Source organism: Aotus nancymaae, unplaced genomic scaffold, assembly GCF_030222135.1.
Source record: "Aotus nancymaae isolate 86718 unplaced genomic scaffold, 86718_ANA_hifiasm-v0.15.2.pri h1tg000076l, whole genome shotgun sequence".
Taxonomy (NCBI): domain Eukaryota; kingdom Metazoa; phylum Chordata; class Mammalia; order Primates; family Aotidae; genus Aotus; species Aotus nancymaae.
In genome coordinates this window covers 5221715-5246341 of record NW_026988491.1, presented here as the reverse complement: position 1 = coordinate 5246341, position 24627 = coordinate 5221715, and the positions used below count along the sequence as shown (strand labels likewise).

Below are 24627 nucleotides of genomic sequence, written 5' to 3'. Positions count from 1 at the left end.
CTCTTGACCTCGTGATCCACCCGCCTCGGCCTCCCAAACTGCTGGGATTACAGGAGTGAGCCACCGCGCCCGGCCCAAAAAAATTTTTAAAACCGGCCGAGAGCAGTGGCTCACGCCTGTAATCCCGGCTCTTTGGGAGACCGAGGCGGGCGGATTATTTGAGGTCAGGAGTTCGATACCAGCCTGACCAACATGGTGAAACCCCGTCTCTACTAAAAATACAAAAAAATTAGCCGGGTGTGGTGGGCGCCTGTAGTCCTGGCTACTTGGGAGGCTGAGGCAGAAGAATAGCTTGAACTCGGAAGGCAGAGGTTGCAGTGAGCCGAGATTGAGCCAGTGCACTCCAGCTTGGACGACAGAGCCAGACCCCGTCTCAGAAAAAAAGTAAAAGTAGCAGCCTCGATTTGAGAGGGAGGCCCCAGGGGGGCTGAAGGGCGGGACTACGAAAGGCAGAGGGTGGAAGCAAGAAAAGGCAGACCCATGGGAAAAGGGAATTAAGGAGGTAGGATTCGGAAGAGGGGCTTGGAGGATGTGAAATGAAAGGGGAATATGGGAGTAAGGAAATGGGGCTCTGAGGCGGCGAGCCTGAGGGAACCCGGGCTTTCCTAAATAAGGCCAATGGGAGGGAGCTGGGCTCTTGGGAGGCGGGGTCGAAGGGAGCGAGGCACTGCCCTGTGGAGTAAAGGAACCGCGAGGTGAGTGCAGCGGGGGTCCGGCGGGTGATGCAGAACATCTCACCTGCCTTCAGCTTAGCAGCTTTAGCCTCTGTGTCTGGTCGGCTCCCGAAATTGTACCCAGCGTGCCTGCGGCACCTGGGATCCCCAGAAAGCCCTAGCCCGGCCCAGGCCGTCGCCTTGGCAACGGCGTCGAAAGCGGCAGTGCTCGCAAGGAGGGACGGGAAGCGCGCCACGGCGAGGGGGAGGTCCCGGAAGTGCGTCAGTCTCACCTTCGCGGTCACAACTCGCTCGGTAGCCGCCATCTTGCGAGCTCGTCGTACTGTCCGAGCGGGGAGGCTGCCTTGAGGCGGCACTCCTCACCGACACCGAGGCGGACTGGCAGCCCTGAGCGTCGCAGTAATGCCGGCCGGACCCGTGCAGGCGGTGCCTCCGCCGCCGCCGGTGGCCACCGAGCCTAAACAGGTACTTCTCCCCCAGCACCTCAGCCTGCAGCCCGAGCGTGGGCCTGGGTGCTCCTCACTCGCGTAGGAATAAGCGGCCGCTATGAACGGCTTGGAGGGACTGCAAGCCCCAGGAGGCTGCACGCTTTGCGCGCTTCCCGCGCTACGGTGCCGTTCTGGTAGCGAAAGGAACCGCCCTGAACAGGGTTCTCCAAAGTGGTCCGCGGATCCGCAGTATCGGCACGAGCGTGGAGCTTCTTAGAAAAGCGGAGTCTCCTCCCTAGACCTTTTAAATAGGAATCTACATTTGAACAAAATCCTAAGGTGATTGATTAAAGTGTGAGAGGCAGTGGTCATTTGATCCTCTGAGAAGATCCTCTGATCTTCTGTGGCAGTTGGGGCCACTGGCCGCAGCCTTTGCCACTAATGCCTAATTTCTCAGCCTGCACGGTACGTCTTTGGATGTTAATTCTCAGAATCTGTTTCGGTGTCTGTCCGAAGCCAGACACTATACCAGGCTCCCACGTTTACCGGAATGAATGGGGCACAATCCTGTCTAGGGAGCTCACAGGCTAACGGGAAGGCAGACATGAGAGAATGCTCACCAAATGTTTTTTGTCCTCCCGATGACCGTCCTCCCTTAATAAAGCTCTCCAATCTCAAATGTGCATAAACCATTGTAGTATGGCGTGATATGCCCTGTGATAGAAGTTTCAGCTACAAATCTAATCAACATTGCTTGCTGGGGTAGAAGGAATATTAAGGTGGGGAAGCCCATAGGAGTGAGAGGTAAATTCCTTCTTTTAGAAGAAGGAATAGGCCAGGCGCCGTGGCTTTGGAAGGTCAAGGCGGGTGAATCACGAGATCAGGAGTTCAAGACCAGCCTGATCAATAAAGTGAAAACCCATCTCTACTAAAAATACAAAAATTAGCCCGGCGTGGTGGCGCGAACCTGTAGTCCCAGCTACTCGGGCGGCTAGGGCAGGAGACTTGCTTGAGCCTGGGAGGCGGAGGTTGCAGTGAGCCGAGGTCGCACCACTGTACTCCAGCATGGGTGACAGAGTGAGGCTTCTCCCTCTCAAAAAAAAAAAAAAAAAAGAAGAAGGAGTAGGAGTTCGTCAGGTAGGTGACTAGGGAAGGGAAATAGCATCCTTTATTCATCCAGCACATATTTATTGAGCACATATGCTGATCACCGCTTTGGGTTCAGAATAAGGGGGGGACATGACAAGAAGCCATGCCTTTTCCACAGATATTTAAGTGCCTATGTGTCCCTGGAATTTTTCCAGGCATTGGGGAAAAATAAGGTAATGGCCAGATAATATGCACAAGGAGGATACTGAGGTAAGAATCAAACTATGTGTCTAGTGAAGAGTAAATGAAGAAGTGTTGAAGGATAGACTTAGGAGAGTGGTGGCAGGAGATGCGATTCTTACTTAGGATTTGAACTTTTCTTTGTAGACAATGGGAAGAAAAGAGGGTTGGTTTTTTTTTCTAGTCAGAAAATTCATCCATGATTAGAAAAGGGAGGGTTTTAAGCCAGATAGTGACATTCGTGTTTCAGAAATCCAGGTAGGCAGACACGTGGAGAATCACTAGGAGGATGGAGGTCAGTCACACTATTCAAAAGAGGCTGAAGGCCTGGTCTAGACTGGGGCAGAGGGCGGTGAGCAGGTTCTCCAGCCAGAGTGATATGTTAGAATCCTGGTTCTGCCAGTTGGACATAAGCTCTCTGTCTCTCAGTTCTGTCATCTGTAATGGGAAGATATTAAGAGTACTTGGCCCAGTCCGGTGGCTCACATCTGTAATTCCAGCACTTCAGGAGGCTGAGGCAGTCAGATCACTTGAGTTCAGGAGTTTGAGACCAGCTTGGCCAACATGGCAAAACTCTGTCTCTACTAAAAATAAAAAATTAGCCATGTTTGATGGTGCACGTTTGTAATCCCAGCTATTCGGGAGAGAATTGCTTGAACCCAGGAAGCAGAAGCTGCAGTGAGCCAAGATCATGGCACTCTACTCCAGCCTGGGTGACAGCAAGACTGTCTCAAAAAAAAAAAAAAAGAATACTTAATCTCATAGGCTTCTTATAAGGTCTATAAGAGTTAATATATTTAAAGTACTTGGGAATAATACCTGGGATCTACTCTGCTTGATAAAAAATTGTTTTATTTTTATTTTTTTTTATTTTGAGATGGAGTCTTGCTCTGTCACCCAGGGTGGAGTACAGTGGCATGATTTTGGCTCACTGCAACCTCCACCTCCCAGGTTCAAGCGATTCTCCTGCCCCAGCCTCCTGAGTAGCTGGGACTACAGGTGCCTGCCATCACACCCAGCTAATTTTTGCATTTTTAGTAGAGATGGGGTTTCACCATGTTGGCCAGGCTGATCTTGAACTCCTGACCTCGTGATCCGCCTGCCTTGGCCTCCCAAAGTGCTGGGATTATAGGCATGAGCCACCGCACCCGGTTAAAATTGTTTTATTAAGAGACGGGGTGTCATTTTGTCGCTTAGACTGGAATGTAATGGTGTGGTCATAGCTTACTGCGACCTCAGATTCCTGGGCTCAAGCAATCCTCCTACCTCAGCCTCCTGAGTCAGTGGGATTATAGGTGCAAGCCATTGTGCCCAGCTTATAAATGTTATTATCATTGAGTGTGGAAGCTGAGGAAGAGAGAGGAGCCCCAGCTTTCTATCGTGGATGACTGGGTAGCTACTCCTGAGGAAAGAGGTTAGAGACGACAGTGCCCAGGAGTCAGCTGGACCCAAAGCTGTTCGGTACACAGGAGTGTTCTGGGACATTAATTTGGGCCAGATTGTTTAGCCTAGAGGCAGTAGGGGAAGTGGAAGACACTGAAAACTGAGAAGAGAACCAAGAACAGAATTGGGCGGGGCCGGGGGGGTGGGAATCACCAACTTTATAGAGCAGGAGGTGAACCGGGGACCAGGAAGGAAACTCGAATGGAATGATGAGCAAGAAGGGAAGAAGGTAAGAACGGGGCCTGGGAGTTGAGAGTTTTGTGAAGGAGTGGTCACCATTCATGCCCAGATAATGGCGGTGGATGACTGTGAGCAGTTGTTTTTGACTTTGTCAAGAGCACTTAAAATGAATGGGGACCAAATGGCAGGTGAGGAAGTGAGACTAGCAAGACTGAAGACAACTCAGGATGTTTAGTTGCCAGAGGAAGGGGTGGGAGAAGGCAGTGGCAGAAAGGAACCTGAAGGTAGAGGAGAAACTTCATTTTTCTAAGATAAGAGACTTGACCCTTTGTTTACTAAGGGGAAGAAGCTGCTGGAGAAAATACTGGAACTTATGGAATAGTTTATGCTGAGCATTTCAGTGGAAGTTCACAAAACACTTGAGCATTGAATAGTGGTTAAGATGTGGAACAGAGGCAGAGAGAGAGGACATTCAGGGCAGAAGAAGCTGTCAGCAAATAATTTTCCATTTCTTTATTCAGCAAACAATCATTAAAAATTCCATGCCAAGCCCAGCGCTGGGTGCAGAGTTACAGACAAGGCCTGGATTCTGCAGTGGTTTCTCAGGATGTAGTCAGAGTCCCTGCATCTGAATCACTTGGGCATTTGGTAAAAATGCAGGTTCCTGGTCTCACTGAGACAGTCCAGCTAGAGAAGAGCCAGGGAAGCTACTCTTTTCCCCGGGTCCCCAGGAGCATCCCTTGCAGGTGCAGTGAACTTAACTGCTTTTCTGAAGCAGAGGGTCCTAACTAGAGGGAAGTCTGAGTGAAAGTCTACCCTGAATGATGTCCTAGAGGAGTTTCACGTGGAGAACCTGTGCCGAACCAGGGACTTGAAAACCTTCTTTCTTTTCCTGTTTTCACAGCCCATAGAAGAAGAAGCATCTTCAAAGGAGGATTCTGCACCTTCTAAACCAGTTGTGGGGATTATTTACCCCCCTCCAGAGGTCAGAAATATTGTTGACAAGACTGCCAGCTTTGTGGCCAGGTAACGGAGCTACTTGGGTGGGTCAGAGGTGGGTTTCAGCATGAAGAGGTTTCAGCGCTGAATCAGCACAAGAGTTTTTAAAGGGGCATTGGCTTGGGCCTTTTAATTCATAAAAAACCACAACATGGCAGTGGGTTGGACAGTAGGCAGGACTGGTCACAGCACAGCGATGGCCAAAGTGAGAGTCACACTTAGCCCCACGGTCACCAGGAGCCTCTGCTTCCAAAACTGGCCTGAGGAAATGCCTGGAGAGCTACTTCGTCACAGATGGTGTGCGTCTTTGCCTGAGCTGCTGGCCTGAGGAAGATTAAAAAGGGGAATGTGTGCAAAGACCACATTCCAAGAGCCTTAAATGACCCATCTGCAAAATGGAACAAAATGGCATCTCAGAGTTGTTTGCTGTGAGACAGAAGCGAGGTTATGGGACCGTATGCTGGTGCTAGCTGTCTTCTCAGATGGAATGGGAATTGCTCCGAGTTCCTCCTGTCTCTCCCCACTGTACTTACACTCACGTCCTTAGATGGAATTTTTTTGATGGCCCCTTGACTCCAAAGGTCAATACGTCCTCTAGGGTATTTAAGGTGTTCCTTTGTCAGCCCTCAGGTCATGTCCAGCCTACAGATGTTTTGCTTGTCCTCACAGTAATTTTTTCAAAATTCAAATTTGTTGCCACTATTTAAAAATGAGGACACCAGGTGCTGTGGCTCTTCGCTTAATCTTAGCACTTTGGGAGGCTAAGGTGGGAAGATCACTTGAGCCCCAGGAGTTTAAGACCAGCCTGGGCAACATAGCGAGACCCTGTCTACAAAAAATAAGAAGTTGTTTGGCTGTGGTGGCGTGGGCCTCTGGTCCTAGCTACTCAGAACGCTAAGGCAAGAGGATCAGTTGAGCCCAAGAAGTTGAGGCTGTAGTGAGCCATGCACTCCAGCCTGGGCGACGGTGAAACCCTGTCTCAAAAAAACCAGAACAAGTAAAAATGAGATTTCAAAATCAATCTGGATTTCTGGATAGCTCCTTCGTGTGTGGAAGCAGGCTCAGTCAGAGCGTGTGCTCTCCAGGGACCCATGTCACTCCCCTGAGGCAGTGCCTCAGTCAGTGTAATCATTTAACGGTGTTCCTTTCCCAATCTGATGAAATTAAACATAAAGATCAATAAAGATTACTTTGGTTAGACCTTCTTGCCCTTTTTTTTTTTTTTGAGACGGAGTCTTGCTCTGTCACCAGGCTGGAGTGCAGTGGTGTGATCTTGGCTCACTGCAATCTCTACCTCCCGGGTTCAAGCGATTCTCCTGCCTCAGCCTCCCAAGTAGCTGAGATTATAGGCACGCGCCACACACCTGGCTAATTTTTGTATTTTTAGTAGAGACGGGGTTTCACCATATTAGCCTGGATGGTCTCAATCTCTTGACCTTGTGATCCGCCTGCCTTGGCCTCCCAGAGTCCTGGGATTACAGGCATGAACCACTGCACCCAGCCTACTTTGCTTAGACTTTCACTGTCTCAAATCTGCAGATTCATCTCATTTCAGGGGCTTTGATTAACCTGGGTATTAGGTTGAAAGCTGCTCTGTGCTTGATTGAACATTATGATGATGATGGTGATTGGGTCATGTCAGATTTAAATGGTGTGTGTTTAAGATAAATGTTTAATGGCTCTTAGCAATGTTCATGCTTCCCCTTTTCTCCTGATATTTTAAGAGCAGAATATACAGAAAAGAGGTGCTGCGTTAAGAATCACCATATTCTCATTACCAGAATAGTTTCTGCCGGCTGTTGTCACATTTTTCTGTTTCCTTCTGTCCTTGACATCCTTTTTTAAATCCTTGTAATACTAGCAGAGATACTTTTACATTCCACTCTGTGTTCCTGCCACCACACTCAGCTAATTTATTTTTTTACTTTTTGTAAAGATGGGGTCTTTCTGTGTTGCTCAGGTTGGTCTTTAACTCCTGGCCTCAAGTGATCCTCATGCCTTGGCCACCCAAATTGCTGCGATTACAGGCATGACCACTACACCTAGCCTGTTCCCAACATTTCATTTTGGCAAATGAAGCTGTGAGGAAATCGCTGAATATTTTCTTTCCCTTTTAGATTGTTTCCTTAGAAGAAAATTCTGTTTGGCTCATTACTGGCTGAAAGAGCGTCCTTAAAAGATTTCTTAAACATTTTGCCAAGTAGCTTTCTAATTTTGTGCCATTTTTGGCTGCTGAAGAAATAAGAGTGCATCCAAGTTCCCTTAAAAATAAATATATGTGAGGCAGGAGCAGGACTGGGAACCAGGTTAAAAAAAAAAAAAAAAGGAATCAATCAATCAATAATTGTGACCAGCCAGGTACAGTGGCTCACACCTGTAATCCCAGCACTTTGCAAGGCCGAGGCGGGCGGATCACCTGAGTTCAAGATCAGCCTGACCAACATGGAGAAACCCGTCTCTACTAAAAGTACAAAATTAGCTGAGTGTGGTGGCGTGTGCCTTTAATCTCAGCTACTTGGGAGGCCGGGAGGCAGAGGTTGCAGTGAGTTGAGATCATGCCATTGCACTCCAGTCTGGGCAACAAGAGAGAAACTCTGTCTCCAAAAAATAAATAAATAGATAAATAAATATGACCAGGTGAGGTGGCTCACACCTGTAATCCCAACACTTTGGGAGCCTAGGGTGGGAGGATCACTTGAACCCAGGCCTTGGAGACCAGCCTAGGCAACATAGTGAGACCCCCTTCTCTACAAAAAAATTTAAAAAATTAGTCGGGCATGGTGGTGCATATCTGTAGTTCTAGCTGCTCGGGAGAATCACTTGAGCCTGAGAGGTCAAGGTTACGATCATGCCAGTGTACTCCAGCCTGGGTGATAGAGCAAGACCCAATCTGAAAACAAAACAAAAAAATACCAAAACCATGCACATCCTAGATTGGTTTTTAGCTATGGTGATTGCTTTTGTAGACATTTCTAAAATCTGTGAGCTGGGTGTTGGCTCACAGATTTTCCAGCACTTTGGGAAACTGAGGCAGGCAGATCACCTGAGGTCAGGAGTTCGAGATCAGCCTGGCCAACATGGTGAAACCTCATCTCTACTAAAAATACAAAAATTAGCCAGGTGTGGTGATGCATGCCTGTAATCCCAACTACTCAAGAGGCTGAGGCAGGAGAATCACTTGAACCCAAGAGGCAGAGGTTGCAGTGAGCTGATATCATACCACTGCATTATAGCCTGAGCGACAGAGCAAGACTCCATCTCAAAAATAATAATACATAAATAAAATCTGTGACCTTATCGTTTATGTTGCAATGAAGAGACAGACCAGTATCTGAGTTAAAGCAGGCATGCAAAACTCTGTGCTTCACTTCTCCTGAGTTCACATATATTTATGGAGCATGCAGTAGAAATCCACAACTGAGCCGTTTTCCGAAAGGAGTTTTTTCACTAGGTTAGGCTTATCATTTCCTGCATGTTCCTGTCAAGAAACTGAAGTGGAGACCGGGCACGGTGGCTCACGCCTGTAATCCCAGCACTTTGGGAGGCTGAGGCGGGTGGATCACGAGGTCAAGAGATCGAGACCATCCTGGTCAACATGGTGAAACCCCGTCTCTACTAAAAATACAAAAAATTAGCTGGGCATGGTGGCGCATGCCAGTAATCCCAGCTACTCAGGAGGCTGAGGCAGGAGAATTGCCTGAACCCAGGAGGCGGAGGTTGCGGTGAGCCGAGATCGTGCCATTGCACTCCAGCCTGGGTAACAAGAGCGAAACTCCGTCTCAAAAAAAAAAAAAAAGAAAGAAACTGAAGTGGAAATTACCCTTAAAAAGTCCCACCAGCTGGGTTGAGTCAGAATCATGTCTTTTTCTGTTGAAATCTATTCCTTGTGGTAGAGAGTTTATGATTCTAAAATTAACGTTAGATAATTTAAAGTGACAGAATAGCTTGGAATGAACCTTCTCATTGTTGTATCTTTCAGATTGTTCCCAGATGGGGTGAAGTTATGGCTTAGGCAGTGATACAGGAGATGACCAGAGCCCCTTTTTCTAGGAGCCCTTTGTCTGCCCAAGGCATTTGCTGGGTGTAGTGGTCTAGTTTAGCAGGATTTAAGCGTGCTTTCACCTTCATTCTTATTTGTGGTTTGCATTATTCAAGGAAGGGGGAGAATTTTTTTTCCCAAAGCATGAGGTTCCATTTCGACTAATGCACTGTCAAATTGAGACCTCATGGTCACACTGCAGGGTATGACCAGGACTTGCTGAGGAGCCAGGCTGGGTGTTGATCACTAGTGTGGCACACATTGCTGTGGTGCCTGATCTGGGGCACAGCACTGCCTGCACCATGTCTCCTGTGTCTCTCTTAAATTAAAAATTTTTTTTTAGAGATGGAGTTTTGTTTTGTTGTCCAGGCTTGGATATTATCTTCTGGACTGAAGTGATCCTCCTGCCTCAGCCTTCTGAGTAGCTGGGACTGCAGGTGTGCGCCACCGTGCCAGGCTCCCAACCCCGCTTAAACTCATAGGGCAGGGATGCGAAAGTCTGAAGCGAGTAGAGCCAGCCGGCTGGCACCACATGCCAGGGCCATGTCTTGATGTGTTTGGGGCAGCTCTGAGTACAAGGTTCTGGCCAGAGGAGCAATGGAAAGCTCCACAGACATCTCACACTCAAATCATCTAAAGTGTTTATGGAACAACCCGTCCTGGCCCCTTGCATTTGCTGGCCACTGTATGATTTGAGAAAACTTTGAGGGCCAGGTTCAGTGGCTCACGCCTGTTATCTATCACTTTGGAAGGCCAAGGCAGGCATATCGCTTGAGCTCAGGAGTTCGGGACCCGCCTGGGCAACATGGCGAAACCCCGTCTACAAAACTATAAAAAAAATTAGCCAGGCATGGTGGTGCATGCCTGTAGTCCCAGCTACTCAGGAGGCTGAGGTGGGAGGATCCCTCGAGCCCAGGAGTCAGAGGTTACAGTGAGCTGAGATTGTGCCACCACACTCCAGCTTGGGTGACAGAGTGAAATCCTGTCTCTAAAGCAAAACAAAACAAAAGACTTTGGCATCTCCTCAATAATATTTCAAGGTAGAAAGGGAAACTGGTGTTAGCTACTTTTTACACATGGGGAAAATGGAAGCAGTGAGTAGTTGGTAACTTGCTCTGGTTAAGAGTGCATCAGTAGTGAACCTGAAACTTGAATGTGTTCCTATCTCGTGTCTTTAAGATTTGTGTATTTTCTGACTGACACAGGTGCTGTACGTAAGCATGGCACTTTGAAGGATTACCATTGGGACTTTTTAAAAATCAGGGTTCCCTAAACATCATTACAGGGATATTTTTTCATTATCCTGAGGTTTTGAAGGCTTGCTGGGAACATGGGGGATATCCGGGGAACCATTCCAGATGCAGACAGTGGTGGGAGGCCTCCCTGCTGATCTTACCACACCCCTGTCATCTGAAGGTACCTTATACAGCTGTGCGAGCCTGGGTCCTTGCTGTGCATGTTTCCTGTGTGGGCCTTACCAGTATTACTGGGTGATTTTAGGCAGTACTTGGATAAGACATTAAACCAAATAATCTGGTTTTTTGTTTTTGTTTCTTAAAGACAGAGTCTCACTTTGTTGACCAGGCTGGAGTACAGTGACAGTTCTAGCTCACTGCAGCCTCAGACTCCTGGGCACAAGGGATCCTCCCACCTCAGCCTCCTGAGTAACTGGGAATACAGGCACAGCCCCCATGCCCAGCTAATTTATTTTTTATGTTATTTTTTTTGTAGAGATAGGATCTTGCCTTGTTGCCCAGGCTGAAATCATCTAAATTTTCACGTCTTTCAGTCTTTCTCGTTACTCAAAGGACAAAGCGTAGGTTTGGTGCTCATGTACCTTTTACACCTCTCCAGCACTTGCTGCTCCTTTGATCTAAGAGAACTAGTCTCAGCAAACTTTGAGCTAAACTTTGACAATATTACTTTATTTGCATTGTATTCACTTTTGACTACCTTTTGTGGGTAAAGGCGTACTGATTTTTTTTTTTAATTTTAAGTAGTAATATGTACCCTCCATTTTAAATAGATTTTTCTGAGTAAATAAACTTTATTAAAAGAAATGAGCAATAGCCTAAATGGTTTTAGAAATGGCAGAACTGGAAGAGGAGCTAAGGAATGACTGAGTTCAGGGAAACCCTGTGGTAGAAGTGGCCTGGTTCGGGCTGAATGAGACAGATGGCACTGATCGCCAATGCCAGGAGGCTGGAGGAGGATGTCTGCTATGCTGAGGGCTGGGCTGGTTTGAGCAGTGGGTGGTGGCAAGAAGGGTGTTCAAATGGGCAGTGTTCTGGATCTCAGCAGGCACAAGGGGTGTGGTGTTAATTCTTCCTGTTTTTTCTCCCTCCAGAAACGGGCCTGAATTTGAAGCTAGGATCCGACAGAACGAGATCAACAACCCCAAGTTCAACTTTCTGAACCCCAATGACCCTTACCATGCCTACTACCGCCACAAGGTCAGCGAGTTCAAGGAGGGGAAGGCTCAGGAGCCATCAGCTGCCATCCCAAAGGTCATGCAGCAGCAGCAGCAGGCCACTCAGCAGCAGCTGCCCCAGAAGGTTTGGAGCCCAGCCCCACTCTGCCTCACTTACGCAGGGCCGAGAGGGAAGCAGGGATAGGGAGGGGGTACACAAATAACTGCTATCCAAACCTCACAGCCACCCAGGGAGAGAAGTGAGGTTGTCATCCCCATCTCACAGAGGCAGGCTGAGGCCCAGACAGCAAAGTACTGATGATAGTTGGTGTTTCCCGAGCACTGCTTGTCAAGCTCTGCGCTTTACTTCAGGAGTCTTGTCTCATTGACTCTTCACAGAGGCTGTAAAAGGAATCTGACAGTCAGGGGAAGTGGGATTTATTTCAGGCCTTGCTCAGGGTGTGAGGGCAGTGCCATGATGTGTGAAAGACTTCCTGCCTGGTTGTGCTGAAGGATGCAGTGTGGCCTGTGCTGTCCCTTCCCTTCCGTCTCTTCTTCCCAGGACCTCTCCATCTGGCCTCCCCTAATACCACCCTCCCTGTGCTGAGGCCCAGCACTAGGGACTGTTAGGGTTATGAATGAAGAGAGAGGCTGACATGTTGTTCCTCCTGTCCAGACCTGGGCTGTTCCCTTCACTTTTCTGCACTCCTTAACCATGGTGGAAAAGACAGCCCCTCCTTTTGCAGTGGGATAAAGAGGCTGAAGTCAGGTTCTAAGACCTTGCATTGCAAGGTACTACTCCTAGGGCCTCAGGCTACCTCTGTTTCCTCATCCATAAAGAGGATTCACAGTACCCGTCTGCATCATGCTTCATGCGGACGTCATGGAAACATTTTGTACAGTGGAGTTCTCTGCACACATGCAGGCCTTACTGCACTTCTATCCCACTTGGATGGGATTTTTTTTTTTTTTTTGAGACAAAGTCTTGCTGTTGTACCCCAGGCTGGAGTGCAGTGGCATGATCTTGGCTCACTGCAACCTCCGCCTCCCGGTTTCAAGCAATTCAACTGCCTCAGCCTCCTGAGTAGCAGAGATTATAGGTGCCTGCTACCACACCCAGCTAATTTTTGTGTATTTAGTAGAGCCAGGGTTTCACCATATTGGTTGGTCTTGAACTCCTGACCTCAGGTGATTCGCCTGCCTCGGCCTCCCAAAGTACTGGGATTACAGGTGTGAGCCACCGCACTCAGCCTTGGATGGGATTTAATAAGCTATATTTTTGTTGGATCTTCTGTCATCCAGTTTTGCCTCTCTATTTCAACGCAGGTACAGCAGAGATACAGAGGGGCATGGTTCTCACTGGAGCCAGTCATGGAGTTGAGGCCATAGTTGACTGGGAACTCAGTGCTCTTGTGATTTAGAATTCTCTCACACTGAGTGCTAGTGGTGCATACCTAGTCAACAGAAGTCTAGAGGTTCACAGCCATCCTGCTGAGGGGTGCGTGCCCATGCCCCCTCCCCTCCTCTAGAGCCTGTCCACCCCTGTGCCTCTCACCTCATACTCCCTTTGCCTCTTAGGTCCAAGCCCAGGTAATCCAAGAGACCATCGTGCCCAAAGAGCCTCCTCCTGAGTTTGAGTTCATTGCTGATCCCCCCTCCATCTCAGCCTTCGACCTGGATGTGGTGAAGCTGACAGCTCAGTTTGTGGCTAGGAACGGGCGCCAGTTTCTGACCCAGCTGATGCAGAAAGAGCAGCGCAACTACCAGTTTGACTTTCTCCGCCCACAGCACAGCCTCTTCAACTACTTCACGAAGCTAGTGGAGCAGTACACCAAGGTGCCTGGGCAGGGTGGGGCTGGGGTCCTGCACCCAGGGAAGGAAGGCATCTTACCCTTGGAAGCACTGTGTCCACTCACTGTCTACAAGGACATCACTTCTCCATGGGGCCTCTGAGCAAACATTATGAATCCCAGTTTGATGTAAAATCCTGATTTCTGTTCAGTTATTTCTTTAAGTGCTTGTTTCCAAAGGGAAGGGAAACACATGGTTGCTAACTACCATTAGGCGATTGCCTGCTGTGTGACAAGGCCCAGTGATGCTTGCTGCTTGTAAGTACATTTCCATTTTCAGTTACCTAATAAGGTCCTAAGAAGAAGCAAGCCTTTAACAGTTGCCTCATTTTACCTAATTTAGTTCTCACAAGAAGCCATAAGTGTTTTTTTTCCCCTATCTTTCAGAAGCAGAAACAGGCTCAGAAAGGTGAAGTCACATACTCAAGGTCTGTCAGCTAGTAAATAGCTATGCTGAAATTTAAACCACATTTGACCCTAAAACTTTGGTTCATCAGCTTTTAAAGTACCTTAAGTTGGAAGTAGCATTTAAATAGCCATTGAGAGACACTTTGATGTGATATAAGTCAGTATAACTAATGTCACTAAGAAATTATGTATGCAGTGTCTTCTCATTTAATCTCCAGTAGCCTATAAGGTAGTCACTATTGTTATGTTCACTTTACAGAAGAGAAAACTGAGGCCCAGAGAAGTTAACATGGCCAGGGTCATATAGCTAGGAGGTGACAAGCCTGGGGTTTGAGCTCTGGCATTTTTACTCCAGACCCTAAGAGCTCAATTACCATGTGACAGAGCTGCAATCAAGACTCTGGACAAGGCCAGGCGCGGTGGCTTATACCTGTAATCCCAGCACTTTGGGAAGCTGAGGCAGGCAGATCACCTGAGGTTGAGAGTTCGAGACCAGCCTGGCCAACATGGTGAAACCCTGTCTCTACTAAAAATACAAAATTAGCTGGGCATGGTGGCGCATGCCTGTAATCCCAGCTACTCAGGAGGCTGAGGCTGGAGAATCTCTTGTACCCGGGAGGTAGAGGTTGCAGTGAGCTGAGATCACACCATTGCACTCCAGCCTGGGCAACAAGAGCAAAACTCCATCTCAAAAAAAAAAAAAAATAGAATCTGGACAATTCAGTTCTGGCATTTAAAATAATCAGAATATAGGCTGGATGTGATGGCTCTCACCTGTAATCCCAGCTCTTTGGGAGGCCAAGGCGGGCGGATCACCTGAGGTCAGGAGTTTGATACCAGCCTGACCAACATGGAGAAATCCCATCTTTACTAAAAATATAAAATTAGCCAGGCATGGTGCTACATGCCTGTAATCCGACCTACTCGGGAGGCTGAGGCAGGAGAATGGCTTGAACCACCCAGGAGGGGAGGTCGTGGTGAGCCAAGATCACACCATTGCATTCTAGCCTGGGCAACAAGAGTGAAACTCTGTCTCAAAAAAAAAAAAAGAATATTAATTTATTGCAAAGTGCACTGGTATAGCTTTGCCTGTGGCATATTTTTCTTGCTACGTACATCGTAGAGGTTGTTTCTCTTCCCTTTTCAGTGGGATGGTCTGTACATCTGTTCTTGATATCCAGAAACAACACCTCAAAGATCTGACTTGAGAGGATTTCCTAACTTTACTCACTCTAAGTATATAATTAGAAAATATTGTAAAAATGTGTGTGTTTAGAAAATGACCAAATCCAGAAGCTAGTATGGTAGCTAAAATAACAATCATTGAAGGTCCAAGGCCAAAGGGTTACTATAAATATACAATATCAATTTTAAGTGAGCACTAGATTAATTTCTCCCAGTGGACTGCTTCCAGGGTTAAAGATCCCACATTACTTTTTATTCTGTTACATTCCTGTTTTTTTCTTCTTCAGAACTTGGGTATTGGCATTTACCACTCTAACTTGAGAGTACTAGTGTCTGTTTCTAGCCATGGAAGACTCTTAGCAGATAGATTCTTGGGGTAGAGGTACAAGGAGGATTGGAATAGGACTGAGCCACTTTGCCAGTGGCAGTAGAAGCTGTTGGGGCTGTTTAGAACAAAGGCCGCATTTGTTCTCTTAGTAAATATACGTCGTCAGACATTATTCAGGGTGCTAGAGATGTAATCGTGAACAAACGAGAGAAATCCTTGTCTTCGTGGAGTGTCTAGTCTAGTGAGAAGTCAAGTGCAATATTAGTGTCTGTCAGATGTTGCTACATACTATGGAGAGAAAAGAAAGCCGGGGGCAGAAATAGAGAGAGGTGAGGCAGGTAGGCTATGGTTCTGAATAGGATAGTCAGGGGAGACCTGCATAGTATTTTCAAAGGGATAAGAGCAGGTCAGTCTCATGAAAGCAGACTGACCGTGTTCTAGGTAATCTGCTAGTGCTTTGTGCGCTTTCCTGCTAATCCTTAAAGTAAAGTAGCCTTTTCAAGTTCATGGTGCCAACTTTGGTGGTGCCACTATTTTGGAGAAGGAAATCAAGTTACTGAGGTTAAGTAACTTGCCCAAAGTCCCACAGCCAAGTGGAACTGGAATTGGGACACAGAATCCCATGCTTCTCATCTCCTGTGCTTTATCACAGGCCCAGGAAGGTTGCCTCTTTGTCCCGCCTTATAAAGCACTGACAATTGCTTTAACTCTTCTGTATTTCAGATCTTGATTCCACCCAAAGGTTTATTTACAAAGCTCAAGAAAGAGGCTGAAAACCCCCGAGAAGTTTTGGATCAGGTAAACAATTGGATATCTTGCAACTAGTTACTGATAGTAGGTTCCGTTTTATGTTTGAAAACAGTCTCTGCGGCAGTACCTTGTTATGTTCCAGTCACGGGAATGGTGGGGGAAAAAGGCCTTGTTGGCTACAAAGTCCAAAGAAACCTGGAGTCCAGGTGCTTCCCAACATAACAAAACTTTCTGCTTTGCTCTCAGCCTCAATATGTCTCCTTTTTTACTCTAACTAGAAGGCTGAAGGCCAGCTCCCAAGCCAGTCACAGGGTGGAATTTCCATTCTGTCCAGACTCTGGGTGTGGGTGGAACCGGGTGCAAATACCATAGTTTGGAACCATAGTTCCATTCTGTTTTGAAGGAGGCACTGGCTTTGATGAAAGCCCTGGAGGTGGTAGCCTCATCAGGAGCAGACCCTGCTTCAGCTTGGCACCAAGCTCTTTCCCATCCCTGCAGGTGTGTTACCGAGTAGAATGGGCCAAATTCCAAGAACGTGAGAGGAAGAAGGAAGAAGAGGAGAAGGAGAAGGAACGGGTGGCCTATGCTCAGATCGACTGGCATGATTTTGTGGTGGTGGAAACAGTGGACTTTCAACCCAATGAGCAAGGTGGGTCTGTGAGGAGTGACTCCAGATAGGGAGCCAGGAATTCTGAGACTTCCCGGGAGACCTTGCGCAAATGTTCCCATAGAGCAGCAGAATCTCTCAGAGGACTTTATCAGTATCTCTTTCCTCTCTGTTACCAAAAAACTTCAGTTCTACCACTTTGCCCAAGATAGATTCAATATGTTCTTGCTAGACCCTAGATGGGCCTCTGGAGATAGCTGGAGAGAAAACAGACATAGCCCCAGCCCTTGGAGAGCTCAGACAGGGTAAATAGATGGGTCTTTGATAAGGAATGCCTTTGCCTCTGGCTCCTTCTAGGGAACTTCCCGCCCCCCACCACACCAGAGGAGCTGGGGGCCCGAATCCTCATTCAGGAGCGATACGAGAAGTTTGGGGAGAGTGAGGAAGTTGAGATGGAGGTCGAGTCTGATGAGGAGGATGAGAAACAGGAAAAGACAGAGGAGCCTCCTTCTCAGCTGGATCAGGACACCCAAGTGCAAGACATGGATGAGGTAAGCTGCTGGGTGGGCCTGTGGGATGACCTTTCTCCCTGAAGCCCCTGGAGATAGAAGTGCTCTCCACTAGTCAGATACAGCTCCGTTGTGAGCCTTGAAAGGAGGCATGGGTCCTGAACAAGGCTGTACAGCTGTCCAAGCCCAGGCAGCACAGAACCTCTTTCCAGCTCTGGCAACAAAGATTCATTCATAGGCAAGGATCTAAAAGCTGTGCCGACCTGTTCTGTGGCCGCCTTCCTGGCCTGGATGCTCTGCTCTTACTGCCTCATGCCAGCCCTCAGCTAGGGAACTCTCTGCATGACCCTATTCTGTTTTGATCTCTCAGCTGGGCTCTAAGCTCCCAGAGCTCTTGTAAATGTAGCCCACACTTCCTTTCAGGCATCCCTCCCCCTTCAAGCCCAGGCCCTCCAAGCAGGCATGGAGTCTCCAGAACCAGACTGTTCTCCCCCACTCGGAAAGAATTTGTGCACAGCTTGAGAAGAAAGGACCCCTGTGTCTATGGGAATTGACTTTTTCTCTCCCTCCCAGCATTGCTGTGTGAGCAGCTACCATTGATTGCCGACTTGCCCTCCCCCCGCACTGGCCCCCCCAGCGTGTTAAGTGCCCTTGGCCTCTTGGGACTGCCTGGTGCCAGCTGCTGGAAATGCCTGGGAGGAGTGCTAGGACCATGACCCCAGCGCTCCCATTCATGCTGTGAGGAAGCAGCTTGGCCTGCTGCCGGCTGGCCTCAGCTGCCCTGGGAGGCTTAGCACATGGATGCTGGCTGCCAGAGGCCAAGGCTCATTGCCACCCAGAGAGCTGCCAAGCTCAGCTATAGGGAGGTGGCCTCAACCCCCCTCTGAATCCTGCCATTGCTTTGCTTTTCAGGGTTCAGATGATGAAGAAGAAGGGCAGAAAGTGCCCCCACCCCCAGAGACACCCATGCCTCCACCTCTGCCCCCAACTCCAGACCAAGTCATTGTCCGAAAGGACTATGATCCCAAAGGTAGAGTCTTCTTCCCTGCCCTCGGGCTGACCAGGAAGTTCCTGTGCGCCCACGTGTGTTCCTCACACCTGTCTTTCTAGGAGGGCTTGAGGTGCAGCTTATTGTAAAAGCATTGCCAGCCCGTCTGTTAGAGGTTTCATGGTGGGGAACAGGGCCCAGTCATCTCTGGTGCCCTAGTGCCTTTCACAGTGCCAGGTACATGAGTGACACTGAATGGATGCCTTGATGAATGATGCATGAATGAAATATCACCCGCTTAACCCAGGTGGCCGCCCAGCAGTGTTCTTACTGAAGCATGTTTCCTTTTAGCCTCCAAGCCCTTGCCTCCAGCCCCTGCTCCAGATGAGTATCTTGTGTCCCCCATTACTGGGGAGAAGATCCCTGCCAGCAAAATGCAGGAACACATGCGCATTGGACTTCTTGACCCTCGCTGGCTGGAGCAGCGGGATCGCTCCATCCGTGAGAAGCAGAGTGATGATGAGGTGTACGCACCAGGTGAGGTGGGGGTTCCAGAAGAGGCCATGGTAATCTCCAAATTACAGTCAGCTGTTTCTGAGCAAACATAGAAAGCAACAGTTGAGGTCAACAAAAGCTTTTGAGGAGAGATGCAGCCTATGATATTGCAAGAGAACTCCCCACTTTCCAGCAGGACTCACCAGAGAAATTCCCCAGAGGCAGACACTGAAGGAGATGACATGTGCCTGTTGACATCCCAGAGCAGGCTCAGGCTTTAGCTGAGAGGGCTTCCTGTGACTGTTTAGGAGAGCACTGGTGGCTGGAGTACCCTGAGCTGCTTGGAATGGGGCAGGAACTGTGCCAGAGGTGGGAGATTGGGCTTCTAGTTTTGATTCTGCCACTTACACCATGTGGCCCTTTGCACACAGTTGCCCTCTCACCATCCTTTTCATTTTATTTATTTATTTATGTATATATTTATTTATTTGAGATGGAGATTCACTCTGTCGCCCAGGCTGGAGTGCAGTGGCGCCGTCTTGGCTACTGCACCCTCTTCCTCCCAGGTTCAAGTTGTTCTCCTACCTCAGCCTCCCAAGTAGCTGGGATTACAGGCACGCAGCACCACACCTGGCTAATTTTTGTATTTTCAGTAGAGATGGAGTTTCATCATGTTGGCTAGGGTGATCCTCCCGCCTTGGCCTCCAAAAGTGCTGGGATTATAGGCGTGAAACACTGTGCCCAGCCTACCATCCTTTTATAAGTCAGAGGGGTTGCACAAGCACTGGGTTTATTGGCTTAGTACCGATAGGTCAGCTTTCCCCAAGCCCAGAGGAGAAGAGTGCTGTGTTGGGGCCCCAGGTCACCCTCATCCCATGGAACCAGCCTCCACCCTGCACACCAGGAAAGCTACTTTCTTGTCAGGACACCTGGTTTAGTTTCCCTTTCTATCTTCTGCCTTTCTGGTGTGACTGTACAGGTCTGGATATTGAGAGCAGCTTGAAGCAGTTGGCTGAGCGACGTACTGACATCTTCGGTGTAGAGGAAACGGCCATTGGTAAGAAGATCGGTGAGGAGGAGATCCAGAAGCCAGAGGAAAAGGTGCGGCTAAAGTGGATCCTAGTGCCTTCTCTGCCCTCCATCTTCCACACTTGGGCTTAGTTCCAGGAGCATTGTGGCTTTGCTTTCACTTGCAGGTGACCTGGGATGGCCACTCAGGCAGCATGGCCCGGACCCAGCAGGCTGCCCAGGCCAACATCACCCTCCAGGAGCAGATTGAGGCCATTCACAAGGCCAAAGGCCTGGTGCCAGAAGATGACACCAAAGAGAAGATTGGCCCCAGCAAGCCCAATGAAATCCCTCAACAGCCACCGCCTCCATCTTCAGCCACCAACATCCCCAGCTCGGCCCCACCCATCACTTCAGTGCCCCGACCACCCACAGTAAGCCAACATCTACCCTGCAACTGACTTTTTAGAGCTTGGTTCTTGAGGTTGGACACTGTTGGCTGAGAAGGGAACTGTCTTATAGTGGGACCTGAGTGTTGGGTGGGTCAGTTTGAAAGAGAAAGAGCCCTTTAAATGCAAGTGGGAACCTCTAGCTTGATCTGTTTGTGGAGGAGGATAGGAACAGGGAGGGAGGTGAGTGGCAAATGTGAGAAACTAATTTGCGTCGGAGGAGGCCTGTGGGGCTTATTGGGTCTTTAAGGACTGCTGGCCTATCTCCAGGAGGCTTAGTTAAGGTCTCAGCCTCTGAAGTGGCTCTCAGTGTTTGCCACAGCAGCTGGTCAAGTTTGACCCACGGAAGTCCCAAGCAGAGAGAGAGTGTCACCCTGGGGCTTTCAGCAGCTCAGTTCCTATTGGATGCCCAGTGTAAGGCCACAGTTTCTCAACCCCAAGGGACCAGGATGGAGCTGTCTAACATCCTCAGAGCTACAGGTGGCCAGTTGCCAACTGTGTGTGCCCTTGGAGTCCAACTTTGGCTTCCTTTAACTTGTGGGTCTCTTTCCTGCACAGATGCCGCCTCCAGTTCGTACTACAGTTGTATCCGCGGTACCCGTCATGCCCCGGCCTCCAATGGCATCTGTGGTCCGGCTGCCTCCAGGCTCAGTGATCGCTCCCATGCCACCCATCATCCACGCACCCAGAATCAACGTGGTGCCCATGCCTCCCTCGGCCCCTCCTATCATGGCCCCCCGTCCACCCCCCATGATTGTGCCAACAGGTCAGTATCTCTTGCATCACTTTCCAGGCCATTGGGTCAGGGACCACAGACCAAGTACCGTCAGCAGAGCAGTGGCTGATGCCTAGTGCCAGCTGGTCCAGCAGGGAGTCCAGCCCAGAGGAGAGCCCTGGCTTCCCATGTGAAAGATCCGAAACCCTAGAGCTGGGAGCCACAGTTCCTGGTAGAAATGGGAGGCTGAAATGGTGTAGCTGGTGCCTGTGCATTCAGGGGTCAGGTCCCCGACAGGCTCAGAGGCCTTAGAATGCTTATTGTTGCCTGGCACTAGCTCCTTCCATCAGTTCTGTCCTCCTGTACACCTCTGTTGTCTAATCCAGGCAGACTCCCAGGTTCCCCCGGGGAACCTGCTAGCTGCCAGACTCAGCAGGGAACAGCACTTCACACCTCTGACTAGCGGAAACCTTAGCAACCTCCCCTCTCAACTTCTCACCAGCCCTGAGTCCTGGGCCCCTTCAGCCCTCTTATTCTTGTCTTTGCAGCCTTTGTGCCTGCTCCACCTGTGGCACCTGTCCCAGCTCCAGCCCCAATGCCCCCTGTTCATCCCCCACCTCCCATGGAAGATGAGCCCACCTCCAAAAAACTGAAGACAGAGGACAGCCTCATGCCAGAGGAGGAGTTCCTGCGCAGAAACAAGGTACGTGATCCCAGAATGCTGCTGAAGTTTCTAGCTGCAGAGTTTAGTCCCACCCCTGTCATATACTTCCCAAACTGACCGTGTTTTACTCCCAGTCTTGCTTCTGGGGCCTAGGTCAGCCATTGGAGGCATCTAAGGGCTTCTGAGCATGCAGTGAATGTGGGGCCAACAACTGGAGGAGCAGAGAGCATTAGTGGTGATGGGGATGGTGGTGGTGGCAGAGGTGGTGACTGTAGTGGTCCCCCTGGTGTGGACTTACAGAGGCCAGCAGGGAGAACAACTCACGTGTGAGAGGGACCCTAGACACCTGGAGGAAATTTTGTGTGGTGTTTTAAAGTTTAATATGGCCTTCCTCCCCAGCTTGAGCCCTTAGGAGGTGATTCTGTTGGGCTCCTGGAATAAGGGAGGTGGGGACCTTGTCACTGCCAATCTCTCGGGAAGCTGTCAGGCTGCCGTAAGGAGGCAGAAACAGCCCTAGCCTCTGCTCCCCCAGTGTATTTGTCCAAATTATTTATTATTATTATTGTTATTTTTTTTACAACCTCTGCCTCCCTGGTTCAAGTGATTCTTGTGCCTCAGCCTCCCTAGTAGCTGGGATTACAGGTGTGCACCACCACACCCAGCTAATTTTTGTATTTTTAGTAATTTCATAGAGACGGTGTTTCGCCATTTTGGCCTGGCTTGTCTCGATCTCCTGGCCATAAGTGATCTGCCACTTTGGCTTCCCAAAGTATTGGGATTACAGGCATAAGCCATCACACCTGTCCTATTTGTTTATTTTCTAATAATCTCATTTCTTAAACACTTAACTCAGCTGGGCACGGTGGCTCACGCCTGTAATCCCAGCACTTTGGGAGGCCGAGGCAGGTGGATCACCAAGTCAGGAGTTCAACACCAGCCTGGCCAAAATGGTGAAAACCCGACTCTACTAAAAATAAAAAATTCGCTGGGCACAGTGGCAGGTTCCTGTAATCCCAGCTACTTGGGAGACTGAGGCAGAAGAATCACTTGAACCTGGGGGACGGAGGTTGCAGTGAGCCGAGATTGTGCTACTGCACTCCAGCCTGGGCAACCAAGGGAGACTTTGTCTCAAAAAAAAAAAACAAAAAAAAAAAAACGCTTAACTCAAGTAGCAGGATAGAGCTAAGTACTTTACAGACACTTGTACTTAATACTCAAAACAGTCATGATCACCCCTGTGTAATGGATAATGACATTGAGGCTCAGACAGACCTTGTTACCTGGGAAGCTGAGTTGGGAATCCAGGTCTTCTGACCCTGCAGGTCATATTCTTTTCCCTTAGGGTGTGCAGAATATTTTCACCTAAGTTCTTCACTTTAGCTCCAGACTCACCAGGAGACAAGATAGAAATTGTTTTAGAAAAAAGAAACCTAGTCTTGCAAAGGGAGAGTGACTTCTACAACCTCACAAGTGGTATCAGTGGTGAATCAGGCCAGAATCTAGCAGCCCAGATTCACCGATGACATTGTCTGGACAGGCCTAGGATAGCAGAGCAGAGTTCCTGACTGGCTTAGGGCTCCCTGGGTATAATGACCACCTCCTGTTTTATAGGGTCCAGTGTCCATCAAAGTCCAGGTGCCCAACATGCAGGATAAGACGGAATGGAAATTGAATGGGCAGGTGCTGGTCTTCACCCTCCCGCTCACGGACCAGGTATTGTGGGTTGCTGCCACAAACTGGCATCAGGTGCATGAGAACCAAGAGGTGAGGGGAAAGCTTCCTCCAGCTGGCCTTAGCAAGGAGTTGCATGACCTCTGCTTGATTCCACAGGTCTCTGTCATTAAGGTGAAGATTCACGAAGCCACAGGCATGCCTGCAGGGAAACAGAAGCTACAGTATGAGGTGAGTCAATTTGTCCACAGACCTGCCCCTTGGATCCTGACATCTCTGCTTACACAGAAGCTAAATCTCTCATGGAAACAGAAAGGGGAGTGGAGTGATACCTGGGTGTCGCCATCTGAATCCATCCTAGAAGTGATGATGCTGGCTGGGAGTGCTGGGGCAGGTGTGCCCAACAGTGCAGGGCTCTGGTGGGGACACAGTACAGTCTTATGAGGGATCTGTAAGATTCTTTGCCTCAGTAATTGGGGATAGAGATTTAGGGACAAGACTTAGGCATACTCTGGTTCCAGTAATTGGGCTATCCCTGCTGGTATGACCTCTGGCAGCCTGACTTGGAGGTGAGAGTCTAGCCCAGCCTGATGCCTGCCAGGTCACATGGAGAGATTATGTTCTTCTTCTCTAAACTTTAACAAATCCCCGCTCTGGGCCTCAGTTCTCTATAAATTGAGGCTGTTGGACTAAGTGATTCCTAAAGGTCTTGTGATTTCAGAGTCAGAGTTCCATGGGGTTGGTCAGGACCAACTTTTTGGGGAGTTAAGCTTTTGAGTCAAATGTTGGTAAAGGGGTGGTGCATAATTGGTAGGAAGAAAGCAGACTGAGAGGAATGAGAGGCCTCTAACCTCCAACATGCTACCATCTCACAAGCTCCTGTATTTGCTAAGTTCAGAGCACAAACGGACCAAGTGCACAGTTGTAAAGTTGCAGCGGTATGCTTGAGGCTGGATTGCCCCACACTAAGGCATGCTCTGTTTTCCAGGGTATCTTCATCAAAGATTCCAACTCACTGGCTTACTACAACATGGCCAATGGTGCCATCATCCACCTGGCCCTCAAGGAGAGAGGCGGGAGGAAGAAGTAGACAAGAGGAACCTGCTGTCAAGTCCCTGCCGTTTTGCCTCTCCTGTCTTCCACTCTCTGCTCCAGACTCAGGAGCCCACCTGAGGCCTTGGGCCCTGTCTGCATATTTGTTTCCCTCTTACTCAGTTTGAGAATTCAAGTTGTCCTGCAGGGGTTCATTCCCCTGACCCCTTCCCACATTGGTAAGAGTAGCTGGGCTTTCTAAGCCACTCTCTGGAATCTTTGTGTTAGGGTCTTGATTTGAGGACATTGAGCTCTTCAAGCAGCCATTAGCAACTAAGAGCCCAGGGATGTCCTACAGGATAGTTTCATAGTGATAGGTGGCCCTTGGCTAGTAGAATATGGCTGTTAATGTCATTAATCATTTTGTACCTTGACATGGATTGTCTAATAAAACTCTTGGACCCTT

General features: G+C 48.9%; 1 protein-coding gene across 1 annotated transcript; it reads left to right on the top strand.

Moving 5' to 3' along the window:
* Nucleotides 1–973: 973 nt before the first annotated feature.
* SF3A1 (splicing factor 3a subunit 1) lies at nucleotides 974–24627 on the top strand. Its single transcript, XM_012464998.3, has 16 exons — nucleotides 974–1139; nucleotides 4959–5080; nucleotides 11440–11647; nucleotides 13081–13338; nucleotides 15997–16071; nucleotides 16522–16672; nucleotides 16988–17181; nucleotides 18052–18169; nucleotides 18479–18664; nucleotides 19602–19723; nucleotides 19819–20064; nucleotides 20638–20845; nucleotides 21343–21497; nucleotides 23070–23171; nucleotides 23289–23360; nucleotides 24118–24627. Exons 1-16 carry the CDS (start codon nucleotides 1077–1079, stop codon nucleotides 24217–24219), a joined length of 2382 nt encoding a protein of 793 aa, XP_012320421.1. The 5' UTR covers nucleotides 974–1076; the 3' UTR covers nucleotides 24220–24627.

Bases quoted from the DNA above. Each gene is read 5' to 3' on its own strand.
- SF3A1 (XM_012464998.3), top strand. From the start codon at position 1,077: ATGCCGGCCGGACCCGTGCAGGCGGTGCCTCCGCCGCCGCCGGTGGCC. The intron at 17,182-18,051 runs GTAAGCTGCTGG...TTTGCTTTTCAG, and splicing joins AAGTGCAAGACATGGATGAG to GGTTCAGATGATGAAGAAGA. The intron at 19,724-19,818 runs GTGCGGCTAAAG...TTTCACTTGCAG, and splicing joins TCCAGAAGCCAGAGGAAAAG to GTGACCTGGGATGGCCACTC.